Source organism: Hesperophylax consimilis, chromosome 8 (genome assembly GCF_061612785.1).
Source record: "Hesperophylax consimilis isolate HC1 chromosome 8, BYU_Hcon_1.0, whole genome shotgun sequence".
NCBI classification, from domain to species: Eukaryota; Metazoa; Arthropoda; class Insecta; order Trichoptera; family Limnephilidae; genus Hesperophylax; species Hesperophylax consimilis.
Genome location: NC_142843.1, coordinates 1,385,566 through 1,403,094, shown reverse-complemented (window position 1 = coordinate 1,403,094; position 17,529 = coordinate 1,385,566). Strand labels below are relative to the sequence as shown.

The 17,529-nt window shown below is 37.3% G+C and overlaps 1 protein-coding gene across 1 annotated transcript in view; it reads right to left on the bottom strand.

The window, feature by feature from the left end:
- Positions 1-13,708, bottom strand: part of sing (MARVEL domain-containing protein sing) — a 28,431-nt gene extending 14,723 nt beyond the window's left edge. The window contains exons 1-3 of the mRNA XM_089634365.1: positions 13,389-13,708; positions 12,179-12,361; positions 9,037-9,177 (exon numbers count right to left, since the gene is read on the bottom strand). Coding sequence (XP_089490491.1) covers positions 9,037-9,177; positions 12,179-12,361; positions 13,389-13,526 — 462 coding nt within the window. The 5' untranslated portion in view covers positions 13,527-13,708. The remainder of the gene's footprint in view (positions 1-9,036; positions 9,178-12,178; positions 12,362-13,388) is intronic.
- Between the last annotated feature and the right edge of the window lie 3,821 nt (positions 13,709-17,529).

Here is a 17,529-nt window from a genome sequence, read left to right as displayed (position 1 = left end):
TCACCCGGCCAACTTCAAAGACTGCCCGAAACGCCCTGCACCCTCCACATCCACGCCCCGTCGAACTGAGGTACCTCCCCAAATCACTTTCACCTCCCGCCCAGTCCAACCATCCACCTCCTATGCTCAGGCATTGAACCCCCCCCACCAAATCCCCCCTCCTTCCCCCACCCCCTCTCCCCTTCCCCCTTCCAACCTCCCCCCCTCTCCGTCAACCCCCCCCCACCACCACCCTCCAGCCCTCAGCTACCCCCTTTAGTTTCTCAGACATATTTAAAAATAACTTCTTTTCAAAGATCGGCGAACTCATCGCTGATCTACTCCCTAAATTCCAATCTGCCACCTCGCCGGCAGACTACCTCTCGATTCTCTTTGTAGCAGCCCCTCAAATCATTGCCCTCTTTACTAATTAAATGGCTAATTCTACCAAGCCCTCCGCGCTACGTTTGGCATTCTGGAATGCCAATGGTCTTGACAAAAACATGCACGAATTACGAATTTTCACCAACACACATAATTTAGACATAATACTCATAAATGAAACACACCTAAATCCCTCACACACACCAAAAATCGCTAACTACACACTGTACCGAAACGACCGATTACACTCGCGGGGCGGCGGCACAGCCGTCTTCGTGAAAACTAAACTCGCCCACAAACACAACATCACCCCCCCCCTGACCACCAATGAAAGTACCTCCATCACTGTATTCACAAAACATTCAGGTCCATTGAGAATTAATTCAATTTACAACCCACCTGTTCAGACTTTACAAAGGTCGGATCTTGAATTGCTTCTCGATGGACAAACGCCTACTATTCTAGCGGGGGATTTTAACTCAAAACACCCCGCTTGGAATAGTAGGCTCACCAACAAAAACGGACGTATCCTACATGACTTTGCCAACTCTCACCCCGACATAAACATTGCAGGACCCATAGAGCCAACATTTTTCTCTAGCATCGGACACAGACCTGACGTACTCGACATTGCACTTTTTCACAACTCGTCCTGGGCATACAGTATCGAAACCATCTGCGACCTTTCCTCCGACCATAACCCCGTGTTGCTAACTCTCAACGAATTCTCTTACCCCCCCCCTGCAAAAATTAACAAAAAAACTGATTGGACATATTTTTCGCACAGAGTCGGGGAAAAAATATCCATAAATCCCCATATTAAAAATCCCTCAGATTTAGATACAGCGGTTGACGAATTCGCGAAGACAATAATGTCCGCAATTGACGAGGCCTCAAAACCTCTCCCCCCACCCCCCAAAATAAATTTCAAGGAAAACCTCCCAAATTCAGTAAAAGACCTAATTAAAACAAAAAATATCTTACGCCGCCACTGGCAAAAATATCAAAATCCCACCTTGAAAACTTCTATAAACCGAATCCAAGCCCTCATCAGAAAAAAACTTCAAGAGCACGTAAATTTCACCTGGAATTTGAAAATTCAAGAGATAAATCCACAGGACGGCTCTCTGTGGAAATTATCCAAAACTCTCAAAGCCACCCCCACCCCTAACCACCCCATTCACGCCGAAAACGGTCTCGTCTTCGACGATCAGGACAAATCAGAGGCGTTCGCTGACAGTCTTGAAAATCAATTCAGCCCCAGCTTCAAACACGCCGATCTAGATCACATTGCAAATGTCAACCGCAAAATCAACAATGTTTTAAATAATCTCCCCAATACAAACATACATTTTACTACCCCAGCCGAGGTTATCCGCGCTATAAAAAGCCGGAAAAATAAAAAAGCCCCCGGCCCCGACGGCGTCACAAACTTCGCTCTTAAAGCCCTCCCCCAAAAAGGAATACTAGCGATAGTAAATCTCATCAACACAGCCCTCAGACTGCGCTATTTCCCGAAAAGCTGGAAACACGCGCACGTCATTCTCATCCCAAAACCGGGAAAAGACCCCCTCTTCTGCGAAAATCACCGTCCAATCAGCCTTCTATCAAATATTGGTAAAATCTACGAACAGATCCTTTTGACACGGCTCCTCAAGCACATTGACGAGGTTTCAACACTACCTGAAGAGCAACACGGTTTTAGATCAAATCACTCCACCCTCCATCAACTCCTCAGAGTCTCCGAAATCATTATCGGAGGCTTCAATACCAAGCGATCAACTGGCGCCATTTTCCTGGACATAGCCAAAGCTTTCGATAAAGTATGGATAAACGGCCTGCTTCTCAAACTCCACGAAACAGGCATCGATCCCCAACTACTCGGTGCCTTCAAATCATTTCTACGCCATCGTACTTTTCAAGTAAAATACGGTGGCGCTCTTTCAAAAAAACGTTTCATGACAGCAGGGGTCCCGCAGGGCTCTCTGCTTTCTCCAATCCTCTTCAATGTCTACACTCACGACATCCCCCTCTCTGAAAACTCAAATTCTCACAAAGCTTTGTACGCAGATGACACCACAGTTATGGTTAGATACTGTTCACCCAGGATGATTACATACCGACTACAAAAAAACATTGATTTACTCCAAGATTGGTACGATAAATGGCGTATAGACGTGAATCCCTCAAAGAGCGTGGCCGTCTTTTTCTCTCGTAGAAAGAGCAGCCGCGCCCCGCGAGAGGAAATAACGATGTACGGCCAATCTATACCGTGGCAAAAATCGGCCAAATATCTTGGAGTTACACTTGACAGACGACTCACATGGACAAAACACATAAAAAACACCCTACAAAAATCAAAAAACACATCCAACGCCCTTTACCCGTTGCTACACTCAAACTCAAAAACTTCCATACAAAACAAACTACTCATCTACAAAACACAAATACGCCCCATCATGTCATACGCCTCACCCATTTGGGGCACAGGTAACACAAAAAGTCTCGCCACATTCCAGAATGTCACACTTAGAAGATATACCAAAAGCCCCTGGTTTGTCCGAAATAGCATTATTAATTCAGGCACGAAAATCCCCCCATTTAAAACACATGTGGTAGAATTAGCCAATATATACCTACTGACTACCATTGAAAGTACCTCCATCACTGTATTCACAAAACATTCAGGTCCATTGAGAATTAATTCAATTTACAACCCACCTGTTCAGACTTTACAAAAGTCGGATCTTGAATTACTTCTCGATGGACAAACGCCTACTATTCTAGCGGGGGATTTTAACTCAAAACACCCCGCTTGGAATAGTAGGCTCACCAACAAAAACGGACGTATCCTACATGACTTTGCCAACTCTCACCCCGACATAAACATTGCAGGACCCATAGAGCCAACATTTTTCTCTAGCATCGGACACAGACCTGACGTACTCGACATTGCACTTTTTCACAACTCGTCCTGGGCATACAGTATCGAAACCATCTGCGACCTTTCCTCCGACCATAACCCCGTGTTGCTAACTCTCAACGAATTCTCTTACCCCCCCCCTGCAAAAATTAACAAAAAAACTGATTGGACATATTTTTCGCACAGAGTCGGGGAAAAAATATCCATAAATCCCCACATTAAAAATCCCTCAGATTTAGATACAGCGGTTGACGAATTCGCGAAGACAATAATGTCCGCAATTGACGAGGCCTCAAAACCTCTCCCCCCACCCCCCAAAATAAATTTCAAGGAAAACCTCCCAAATTCAGTAAAAGACCTAATTAAAACAAAAAATATCTTACGCCGCCACTGGCAAAAATATCAAAATCCCACCTTGAAAACTTCTATAAACCGAATCCAAGCCCTCATCAGAAAAAAACTTCAAGAGCACGTAAATTTCACCTGGAATTTGAAAATTCAAGAGATAAATCCACAGGACGGCTCTCTGTGGAAATTATCCAAAACTCTCAAAGCCACCCCCACCCCTAACCACCCCATTCACGCCGAAAACGGTCTCGTCTTCGACGATCAGGACAAATCAGAGGCGTTCGCTGACAGTCTTGAAAATCAATTCAGCCCCAGCTTCAAACACGCCGATCTAGATCACATTGCAAATGTCAACCGCAAAATCAATAATGTTTTAAATAATCTCCCCAATACAAACATACATTTTACTACCCCAGCCGAGGTTATCCGCGCTATAAAAAGCCGGAAAAATAAAAAAACCCCCGGCCCCGACGGCGTCACAAACTTCGCTCTTAAAGCCCTCCCCCAAAAAGGAATACTAGCGATAGTAAATCTCATCAACACAGCCCTCAGACTGCGCTATTTCCCGAAAAGCTGGAAACACGCGCACGTCATTCTCATCCCAAAACCGGGAAAAGACCCCCTCTTCTGCGAAAATCACCGTCCAATCAGCCTTCTATCAAATATTGGTAAAATCTACGAACAGATCCTTTTGACACGGCTCCTCAAGCACATTGACGAGGTTTCAACATTACCTGAAGAGCAACACGGCTTTAGATCAAATCACTCCACCCTCCATCAACTCCTCAGAGTCTCCGAAATCATTATCGGAGGCTTCAATACCAAGCGATCAACTGGCGCCATTTTCCTGGACATAGCCAAAGCTTTCGATAAAGTATGGATAAACGGCCTGCTTCTCAAACTCCACGAAACAGGCATCGATCCCCAACTACTCGGTGTCTTCAAATCATTTCTACGCCATCGTACTTTTCAAGTAAAATACGGTGGCGCTCTCTCAAAAAAACGTTTCATGACAGCAGGGGTCCCGCAGGGCTCTCTGCTTTCTCCAATCCTCTTCAATGTCTACACTCACGACATCCCCCTCTCTGAAAACTCAAATTCTCACAAAGCTCTGTACGCAGATGACACCACAGTTATGGTTAGATACTGTTCACCCAGGATGATTACTTACCGACTACAAAAAAACATAGATTTACTCCAAGATTGGTACGATAAATGGCGTATAGACGTGAATCCCTCAAAGAGCGTGGCCGTCTTTTTCTCTCGTAGAAAGGGCGGCCGCGCCCCGCGAGAGGAAATAACGATGTACGGCCAGACTATACCATGGCAAAAATCGGCCAAATATCTTGGAGTTACACTTGACAGACGACTCACATGGACAAAACACATAAATATCACTCTACAAAAAGCTAAAAACACATCCAACGCCCTTTACCCGTTGCTACACTCAAACTCAAAAACTTCCATACAAAACAAACTACTCATCTACAAAACACAAATACGCCCCATCATGTCATACGCTTCACCCATTTGGGGCACAGGAAACACAAAACGTCTTGCCACATTCCAGAATGTCACACTTAGAAGATATACCAAAAGCCCTTGGTTTGTCCGAAATAGCATTATTAATTCAGGCACGAAAATCCCCCCATTTAAAACACATGTGGTAGAATTAGCCAAATCATTCTATGCGAAACTTCCTATGCACACAAATCCGAGCATAGCATGTCTCGGGCGCTCAAGTCCCGACGACAAACCCACCTATCCATTCCCAGTCTCTATTACCTTCCCCCCTTGATGAGTGGACTCAAATAAAAAATAAATTGCAACCAGATATACAAAAAATATAGTATAAAATTTTACAAACACATTAACTTAAAATAATATATAAAAACCATAATAAAAAATCTTTTACAAAAAAAAAATATATATAAATAAAATTTAAAAAATACCTACAGACAAAAAAAAATAAAAAATACAAAAAAATATAGTATTTCAGTCCTATAAGTTGCTATAGGCAGCCCACTCATCGGGTAGAAAAAAACCATCCCCCAGGTACTTTACACCCTCAGTTCACGAGACATGGAGAAAATATTCCCCGAAACTCGTAATTGCACAATAGATACCATTAACTTTTGATGTGAGCTTTGCGTGTGGCAGCACCTTAAAGCTGTACTAATTGAACATGTTAGCAGTTCGTATTTTAACGAGGTCACTGCATAACAGTTTTTGTTTTTGTTTTGGTCTGTTCTTATTTTCTTTCATTACCTTTGTACTGTACATTATTTTTAATTTTGTCTTATTTATTGATTTTATCTTTTTTTGTTCTTTCTTTTTTCTATACTGTACTATGCTATCAACAACTATCACGCATGGAAATCAGAATATAAAATATCAGTGGTTAAAACCAAGAAATTTTATTCGTGTACCTAAGCATAATGGATGATTATAATATTTTCTTCTGAGATTTCCTCATAACCGGTAGGAAAAATTCATTGGTAACATTTTTTTTCTTTTCAGGTATTTAGTATTATTTATTTTTTACGCATTTTACATGATTTTGCAGTTTGCAATTTTGTGCGTTATTATTTGCACTTTATTGATTCTATTACATGGATGATTTGTTGTGCCTGTCTCACTAAGAACTCCTTTGTTGAGGGCATGCTCACTTTATTAATTCCACTCAAAATTTTTAATGTTTGCAGATGACATGAAAATTTATAAAACGGTCATCTCTTTATCGGACTGTAGAGAGCTACAAAGTGACTTAGATAGGCTCTGCAACTACTGCACAGCTAATTATTTGGACCTCAATGTTTCAAAATGCCACACTATGTCCTTCACCAGAAACAAGCATATAATTAACTTTCCCTATTCACTCCGCGATGAAACCGTGATCTCAAAAACCGAATGTAAGGACCTTGGAGTCTACGTAGATAGTAAACTTATATTTAATACGCACATTTCTTCAATCACTGCTAGATCTTACAAAATGTTAGGTTTCATACTGCGTCTGAGTAAATTATTTAAAAATCCACGTACGCTAGTAATGCTTTATTCCTCACTAGTCAGAAGTACACTGGAATATGCATCGCCTGTCTGGAATCCCAAATACACTTACTATGTTAATAATATAGAGCGCATACAAAACAAATTTATTAAGTACCTAGGTTATAAATACAACAATAATTATATCTGCACTCTCCAATCCCTGAAATCCAGGCGAACGGTAGCTGACATGACATTTCTCCATAAAATAATACACAACGAAATAGACTGCTCAGAACTTCTATCCCAAATAAATTTTAACACCCCATCTAAAAGAACTCGACACACCAACCTTTTTTACACAACTAGTAATAATACAAACGCTGCAGCCAATTCCCCCATTTCTCGCATCCTTCAAACATTCAACTCAATTCAAACAAGCACAAGTACCGATATATTTTTTGATTCTCTCCCTCTATTTAAGAAAAACTTTTTTAGCACACTAAATTCGCCAACATAACACATACAACCACACACAGACACACACGCACACGTACACACACACACACAAACACTCACACATACCTCTCTCCTTCCCCAGCACACTAATTAACTTAACTTAAAAATGTAACTTAACCGTAAATGTATAATATACCTCCTATGTATATATCTCAGCGACATGTCATTGGTACCAATTATTATACTAACTTTTATAACTTTGTAACTATTGTCATCTATGTAATTATGTACTGTTTGTTTCTGCAATAAACAAAAATAAAAATAAAATTACATGGATGATTTGTTGTGCCTGTCTCAATTCCTGTGTTGAGGGCATGCCCACTTTATTAATTCCATTACATTGATGATTTGTTGTACCTGTCTCACTAGGAACTCCTTTGTTGAGGGCATACTGTGTAGAATTGTTTTGCCCAGTGTCGCCGGTTTTGTTCACCAATACTACTGCACACCTTCGCTTACGCTAAGGTATCCGCACTAATACATAGAACAGATTTCTGTGCGTACACGTCCCGATAGTTTTCAAAGTACCCTAATTAGGTAGTACTCCGCCTACGGTCAGGCGGGCAACATAGCATATCTCGTTCTTCTAATATCTTTGGTTGTGCCTGTCTCAACTCCTGTGTTGAGGGCATGCCCACTTTATTAATTCCATTACATTGATGATTTGTTGTGCCTGTCTCACTAGGAACTCCTTTGTTGAGGGCATGCTCACTTTATTAATTCCATTACGTTGATGATTTGTTGTGCCTGTCTCAACTCCTGTGTTGAGGGCATGCCCACTTTATTAATTCCATTACATTGATGATTTGTTGTGCCTGTCTCACTAGTAACTCCTTTGTTGAGGGCATGCTCACTTTATTAACTCCATTAGATGGATAATTTATTGTGCCTGTCTCACTCGAAACCCCTGTGTTGAGGGCATGCTCACTTTATTAATTCCATTACATGGATGATTTGTTGTGCCTGTCTCAACTCCTGTGTTGAGGGCATACCCACTTTATTGTTTCCATTACATGGATGATTTGCTGTGCCTGTCTCAACTCCTCTGTTGAGGGCATGCCCACTTTATTAATTCCATTAAATTGATGATTTGTTGTGCCTGTCTCACTAGGAACTCTTGTGTTGAGGGCAGGCTCAGTTTACAACAGTTTATAGCAGTTAATTACATAAATACAAATAACAATACAATACAAGGTTTAAGTTTAAAAAACCATAAAGCATCGTACTATTGGAAATGCATAACTTATAAATTAGTTTTTATAAAATCTCTGATATAATAGCTCTGACTAGGTTGATAATCCAAGACTCGGTATCTGATTTGTATTAGGCGGTGATGGGCGGTATGTGAGAGCACGGCCAACAATCGATATAAATTATTCCGACAGCAGGTAGACAAAAGCCGACTAATCAGATAAGCTTCAGTTAACTGCCAATGTACACAACTTTTTGAATAATGTCGTTCGTTATGCAATCAACAATATCACTGGCTGATTAAGGTAACATAAGACTCTAATAACGCGGGTTTGCTCGACGGTCATATTTTAATTATTTGTGATGAACGTATTACTAAAATCTCAATTTTTTCTAAAGTCTGAATATTTTATAAAACGTTTTTAAACTGTAAAATAAGCGGTAAGCACCAGATATTATTTTTCTAGACGACGATATAGAAACTTCCCGAAGGATCCCTCTAACATATTCCCCCAACCCAACCTGCTACCAACTTACCTGTCCCTGTGTCCACAGTGTGGAGTACCTATATTCAGTGACATTGAAACAATTTTTATCCATGACCAGTCTGTTAAGAAAACTTGTGTAGTGTACACGTTAAGTGTTCCCTCCAGAAGGTTGGTGTATGGATATTTAGAAGGAAAGTTTTGATCTTATATACTCACGTATACTGCGGTCATGGCGGGGTATGCTGAGTACATCGTGATGATCACGAACTTTGGGTAGAGTTTGATGTTGACGGCGGCTGCAAGGCACGAGGACGCGCTGAGGTACAGCAGGCAGGCGGCCACGTTAAACACAACCTCCTACGAAGAAATACAGCAGGTTACGATTTGACATTTAACATTGTCACAGAAACTGGTGGTATTGTCATCATCCGCAATGTCGCGTTTGCAAATTAATGTGCTCATTTAAAATGTAGGTGGAGGTCCTCTAGTACCGTCACCTTAAGGATTATTTGTAATGAAATAAAAATCCTTTCGCTTATGTGCAAAATACCTAGTGAAATGTGTAAAGGAACTCTTTTACTATAAATAGAAATAATAAAATATCGATATATTTAGAAACAGTCAACTTTATTAATAAAATTGTAAGAACATGAACAAACGACATTTAAAAAATTGGCCTCCAGTACCGGCCAGCTAAAAATTCAATATTTATCCAAGGTAATAATCGCTAAACATAAAAAATAATAGCAAAAAAATGAAATATTAACTTTATCCAAGACAATAATTGCAAATATATATAGCTGATGTCTCTGAAACGTTGGCGCAGGCCTCGTGTATCCAGATCTTACAATTTCCGCATTGAATCCAGTCTTCGTCATGAGACTCTAGACACAATGGGCAGACTATATCTTCTTGAGTTGGTGTATTGGGAGACTGTTGACAATTTTTTTTATTTTTTGTACTATTTTTGGCAACATCTTTTCCTGAAAGCAAACGCTTGCCTCGCCTAACTGATTCGAAACACATTTTATCTGCCTTTTTCTGTTCCAGCATATTCATTTACTCAGCACCTTTTCCACGGCTTTTCGCAAATTGTTAGGATCCCAGGTCCCCTTTTTCTTCTTCGTCTGACTAATATCTTCCTGGTCTGGCATCTTTGTGTACCTAAAAGCAAAATTAATCACACAAACATTAATTTAAATAGTGGCCAGTATTGGAGGACAATTTTGCTGCCGGTACTGCAGGGAACGGAGTAAAATATAATTTCGACATAGCGTGACACTGTGCGAATAAAGATTTATTTCAAATGCATTTTATAATAGCTATATAAACACTCAATACATACCAAGTTTGACTTCTTTAGAAGTCGTCCTCAAAACTATAGAAATAACACACCGAACTTTAATCGTGCGGCGAACGTCCGCTCCTCCCAACAGATATCTTAACACTGACACGAAGCTAGTTGAAAATTGTCGCCGCCGAGCGGGGCATCTTCATGTGATACCATACTGCGTGTATTGCATGAACTGACTCAGAGCCATCTGTTGTAGAATCTCGGAAATTGTAACTGGCTGGTACTAGAGGCCGGCCGGTACTGTAGGACCTCCCCCTACTCATCATTGATCATTTCCCCGTCAATGAGAAATCGCAATAATTATCAATCGCTCTGTAAATGATCAATTGGACATCACAAATTAATATTTTAATATTTGAAACTGTTATTTCGTGGTGGAATTCCATTATAAATATATATAAAGAACACAATTTTAAACTTTTTTCCACTTGATTTATTTGACCGTGACCGGTTTCAGCCTGTTACGGCCATCTTCAGACTGGTACAATTTTTGTCTTAAACTAGGGTTTATATACATAGGCAAATTACATTGAGGGGAGGGGTTAACATAGTAGGTTGGTTTGAATTAATGGGGTTTTTCGTGAAATATGAAATTTCCCAAATAAGTATTGTTATTAAAATCAAATGAATTTATCTGTAGAACTATGATAATTATGCCTATTAGGACTATCAATTTATGGATTTACCCAACATAAAGGTAAACATAAGGTATCAACCACACAATAGATTACCGATACCTGAAACCGGTCACGGTCAAATAAATCAAGTGGAAAAAAGTTTAAAATTGTGTTCTTTATATATATTCATCACAAATTCATGTAAAAATTGAGAATTTTGTTGTTGTTTTAGATCCAAAAGGGTAAAATTCATATGTACATGAAATTATTTTATATTTCAAAGAAATGGACACTGCTCTGTAATTTATTTTATCAGTTTCCTTTCAAAGGATCCAAAAAAACTATGTGACATTAACAATAATTGGTACTGAAGCAATTTAGTTATTTATTTATTTATTTATTTGAGGAACATAAACAGTCTTAGTAATATAATACACATAAGAGAATAACAAAAAAACAGACCAATTATTAATGTTCACAGATATATATAGAAACATAAAACTAACCTGTAAACGATAAACCTATAATATGCCTACCATAAACAGCAATAAATAAAAGAGATTTTAACTATACTTAAATAGACTTGGGTTGGAACGGGAAAGGGGAGGAGAGGGATGAGGAAAAGTTGCCACGCAAGTAATATTAAAATATTAGGTACAATCAATTTAACAGTGGTTAATATGAGTTAGAATGTGATACAATGAAATTCTGTAGTGATAGTAACTAGCAGTGAATATGTCAGCACGAGTGTCTATATTTGCAAATTTATTATTATAGTAGTTACATGTCCTTTGCATAAATTTATTTTGGTTGGAATTGGTATTGCATCTATCAATGTAGAAAAGGGTATTTTGTCTGCTGTATCGAATTGGCGCATGGAAATTTATTTTGTTCAGCAACTCCGGGCAGTCAACTTTAGAGTTAATAATTTTATACAAGAGCATCTGATCAGCGACAATTCTCCTGTTGAGTAGTTTCGTGATTCGAAAATGTTTCTCGATTTCGTTGTAAGAGTTGTATATGTTAAATGATTTAAAATTGAGGAATTTGAGAAATCGTTCCTGAACTCTTTCTAACCTGTTAACATAAACAATATAGCGCGGGTTCCAAACCGGTGAACAGTACTCCAGGTGAGGACGAACATGTATGTATAGTGTATAAAAGACCCTAAAAAGCGGGTAATTAAATAATAAATCATATTTTGTAGGTACTTACTTTTTCAAATTTATGTTTTCATCGCAGAATTATTAGAAATTTGTACCTACCCACTGGCTTTTATCGGGGTTTTATTAATAATTTTCTTTCTATGGACGCTGAACTAGTCATCGCGAAAGAGCTGAAAGTAAAACTGTTGATTTTGGTAGTCGTGAAAACATCGATATCTTACAAATGTGGACTGTCTGACGAGGTGCTGGCTCTTGGGGGAGAAGATGTAGCAGACCATGAGCAGGAAGGTGGTGAGGACGCAGGCAGACACGGTGGTGAGGAATCCGTGGAAGGCTGGGCCTATGGAGGAGGCCTCGGACATCCCGAACTCTATCAGCATGCTCTGGCACAGGCTTCCCAGCAGCTGGAAATAAACCCATCAAAGTTAAAACGTAATAATTCATATTCCACTTCCTTCACCCACACCACATGCCTACCCAATTGGGAATTACATAGAAATATATTCGTGTTTACCGTGTGTTTGTAAATATAACAATTAACACATACCTACCCCAAGGAGATACCATGGAAAAAAATGTGTGAGAGTTGCTAATTTATCAATCCCTTCGCTCTCGTCACTTTCTTCAGTTGGGGATGTCATAATTCCACAGGGCTTCGAGATTGTTGAGGAATTGGGACTAATGTGCGGTATTAGCAATTATTTTCTTATAATTAGGAATTAAGATAATGTACAAAAAACATACATTTAATTTTTATTTGACCATTCCAAATGGAAAAGAATATTTTGGGCTCCTTCACGGCTTAAAACAACCCTGTTCATAAACCCAATCAACCCGGTACACCTGTAAGTAAATATTTTTAATTTATTCTGACTACTTCCTTGTTTCTTCCCTGTAAGCTCTATAAAAAAATTACGCTGCCCCCCTCCCTCCCTAGCTTGGAAGCTGGTGACGCCCCTGAAACCATTCTCGTGTTTGAAGTGCAGTTATAAAATTCTAGTTGCCGCAAAATTCGGGAGAAACCATTTTCGCGTTCTGTTTTAATTAAAATTAGGAACTCGCACGATGAGTAAATTTTATGTTAACCTGCTGAAATGACCGAGTGGTTCGAGGCACTGTTCCGGTAAGACAAAGATTCCCAGTTGAGACCGTTACCTTTAGATATTAGTTTTCTAAATGTCTTGTTCTATTTCATGTTTCAATCACAATCTACCTATCTTTGTTAGGGTTCAGTTGAAACTATAATTTTGCTCTTTCATTACATTTACCGTCACGATGATAATAATAATAATATTTAGATGATTCGTATAGCGCCATTTTTGTGCAAAATCACCGCAAAGGCGCTGTATGCGAATATTGAATGTGATATATAAAAAAAAAATGGAGGGGTTAATAAATACATACAGGTATAAAGGTGAATAAGGAACTCACCGCTTCTAAGGCTTTTATAAGTCCGTGTTTAGTCCTAAGGTAGGTGAGGTCCATACAAGCACAGCACTGACAACAGCAGCACCGGAAGCCTTGTTGTGGAGGAGACGACATCCGCATCACTGGTCCTCTGCTACCCATTTTGAAAACACTACCCTTGAAATAATTCCTTTATTTCGTCCTTCCCCTTGCTAATGGACTGAGTTCAACAACTCTGACCAAGGTCGTCGGAAGCTTTTCTTTCAATTAAACTAAATTTGATAGGACAAAATAAAAGTTCTTCCTCGTCTTAAAGTTGTAGTTATTCATCCAGAGTCATTTAGTTTCGTGGCGCTTTCGTGCAGCTAAATTTTGTCAATTAGATTGTACGCAACACTTTGATTAAATCACTATTTCTCTTTGAATACACTTGGGTGTCAAACCATTCAAGAAACGTTAAGCTTTAACACGTTCAATTGATCACTTTAGAAGCTTTTGCGAGCTTTCACGTTTCAGCAGGCCTCTTCAACAAAGCACTGAAACTGCGAGCTTTGTCACTGGCTAACAATGCTTCAGGAGGAAGCCGGTAATTAACATTCACATATTTATTGGGCTGCGTTGGGAAGACTGGTTAATGGATCATTCACATTTCGGTCTGGAGCAGGGAATATGAAAACATTGAGGATGCTGTTCTATAACGAGATACCGGCGTGCCACAGGGATATAAATAGACCTCGCAGGGGGGCAACGCGTGCCTCATGTGCCGTAGTTCGTGCTCGTTCCCACTGATCACATATTGTTGATAAAAAAGCAATTGAAAAACTAATTAATCTTGTTCTTTGTTTATTCCAAATATAAGCACGTTTACTATAAAACGAGTAATGAGTATATATTTTAGAAACAGAGATGACAAATGATTACCCTTGTTGCTTATTTTCTCGTAGATAGCGTACATTATTAAATGGTAAGTGGTGAAACAATGTGGAACTATTATACGAGGTTTTTGCGCAGGGGTTTTTTAGTGAGGATATTATATAGTGTTTTTTTTTCTTCTTTTTTTACTATCTTTTTTTTATTGGACTAACATTTCTTTAACTTCTGAAGGTTATACCCAACAATGCAATATATTATTGAAGAAAAAGATAATACTAACTAAATCTAAACGAAACATGAAACAGAACAAGACACAGAAAATAAAAAAAAGATAACGGTCAGAACTAGGAATCGAACCCAGCATCTCTTGTCATACCGGGACAGCGTCATTCACTGGATTATTTGTATTTGTCTTGTTCTGTTTAGATTTGTTGGTCTTAATTCGTTTCAGCTCGCAAATGTATACGCAGCATAAGATGTACTTATTAGATACCTACCTACCTGGATCTATTCCATTATCAGAATGCATTTTTAGTTTGTGTTCTTATTAACACATACCTAAATGTTTTACTTTACATGGTGATGGTTTTCTTTGAAAATTTCATTATTGGACACGTTTATGGGATGACAAGGCCGACAAATGTATACACCGTGTTCCATGCTCATACTGCGAAACTTTATTCGTGATAATCTTAGGAAAAAATTCTAACGAAGTTTTCAAACTATCCAATTCTAATCACAAATATGTATTTATTGAAATAAAAAATATCTGAATTATATTGAAGCTTTTCTTTTGCGAGTAATGCATATGTTCGGATAACAAAATGGCTATCTTCCTCCAAGATGGCTACACGGAGAAAAATCACCATTGCTAGTTTATTAAGAATCTCTTTAAATTATTGGTAATTCTGGTTAAAAGCGGGATCGCAGGCTTTTGCGAATAGATTGACTGATCTCCTGGTAATCTTATAGTAAATTAAGAATATATTGTCATGATATCGGAACACATGTTTATGAAAATCCGAATATTTTTGCATTACATCAAAAATTCTTTGCATTTTCATGATATATCAAGACAAATTAATAAAACATTTTTAAATTGATTTTTTATTAGTAAGGCCTGTTAATTTATTGTGAGGGCAAAACTCGATTTCTCTCCGTACACTCTCTCATTAGAAAAGTTGACCAAGTGCGAAAACATGATTATTATAAAGGTGTTTTATACGAACGCTTTGGAAACCACACAAAAACGAGAATTTATCATAACTTTTTATTTGGGAATTTTTTCACTTTTTTTAAATGTCGAACACGTTGCATTAAAAAGACACACGGAGAAATATGAGTAATGCTAGTGTTAATAATCTGTAATTAATCCGGTTAAAAACGGGATTGCAGGTATTTTTACTCAATTAACCGGTTACCTGATAAACTTAATTTAATAGAAGTTTATCAGAAAACCTGTTGTATCCTGTTTTTAATCAGATTACCAATAATTTGAAGAGATTTTTTTATATGATACAGTTAATAGAGAAATTGAAAATAATCGAATGAAAGACAAAAACGTACTTAACATGTATTTTAATTCTAGGAAATACATCGACGCAAAATAATGTTTTACAAAACATTCTTGCAAAATGGTAAAAAGGAGGTACACTTTTCTTTATTATTATATTAATATAAATGCACGAAAATTTACTAGTAAAATGTACCTAGCTTTACATAAAGACACACACATTCATAAGTAATAATAATTTATTGTAAGTATGAAAACGCCTTAAAGCTAAACATTATGCGAAAATGGTAACATTTCTAGAAAAACATGTAATTTATTATATAGTAAATCTTCGTCAAAAGACATATATAAAGTAAGCCATCAGCGTAATTTTAGTTATAGTTATAATCCAGAATACATATTCATAATAAATGTTTTTTCAATAACCATTTTATTAGAAAAGATAACCTTTAATTTTAAAAATTATACAATGATGTTTTTAGGTGCGAAATATTCAAATTACGTAGTAATCTACGCGTTCATAAATGGCATTTTATTTCATTATTTTACGAAAACACAAATTTTGCAAGTTTTTCTTTAAAATGTTATGACAAATTATTTGCTTGCACCCGTACATACGTAATATAAACATGAATAAATAGTTTTGTCCTTATAAAAAACTCAATTATTTAAAAAAAAACATACAAATACAATATTGTATCAGTAATTCAATCAAATATTGTATTGTATACATTTATTTGCGTAGATTAGGACGTAATTTACAAACCGACGGCCGAGTGATTTATATTTTTTTATTTTTACAAACTCATTTAAAAAAAATTCTTCAGTAAAATTTCTAAAAACAATTTCTCTTAATCGAATGCTGCTTTCTTAATATTTAATATGAATTATGAAAGTGATTAATGACAGTATAATGGTAGAAAGTTCAACAAGGAAGAAATACTAAGGAAGACATGTCTTACAGGAAGAAAGGATTCCGGAATACTTTTCAGCGACTGAAAGTAGGCTTGAAATTGGCACTGAAGGTATTTTAAGGCATAACAACAAACTATAATTGTAATACACACGTTAATTATATAAAGTTACAAGACAAGCCTACTTTTAGATATACGATAATTAATTATTACACATTATTAAATATTACGGGTCATAAGTTAATTAAAAACAAAGCCTTGAATTACGAATCTGCCATAAAATAATTATATGTTTTTATTATTGTAACATCGAACACAGTGGACACGCCCTTTAATTTCACCAAATAATTAATTTAAAATGTTCCATTTTGAACTGTTCGATAATAAAATAAGAAATGTAAAAAATTTCATTGCAAAAAAATAACGGTATTAACTGGGAATCGAACCCAGAATTTCTGTCTTACCGGGACAAAGTCTTTACACACTCACTTCTCTTTACCACTCGGCTATTAGGACCTAATCAATATACGTAATTTTTGTCTGTGGATCTCATATTTCAAATTCAGAATTAACAATTTTATCTTGCAACTAATTTTACCCATATATTTGGCAGCTATCTTTTTGAATGATTACAAAGTTATAAAGAATTGTTTTGTAGCCTAGATAGTGTCTCTGATAAACATATCTGATTTTTATTTATATGGGATACCTGTTGACCTGTTTATTTTTATTGGAACAACTTTTGAAGGTTATATAAACCTATATCCATCAATCTAATATATCATTTTGGGTTTAAACATTTTATAAACATAACTGCAAATATTACAATATAATATTTACCATTACAATGTATTTTTATTTAAAA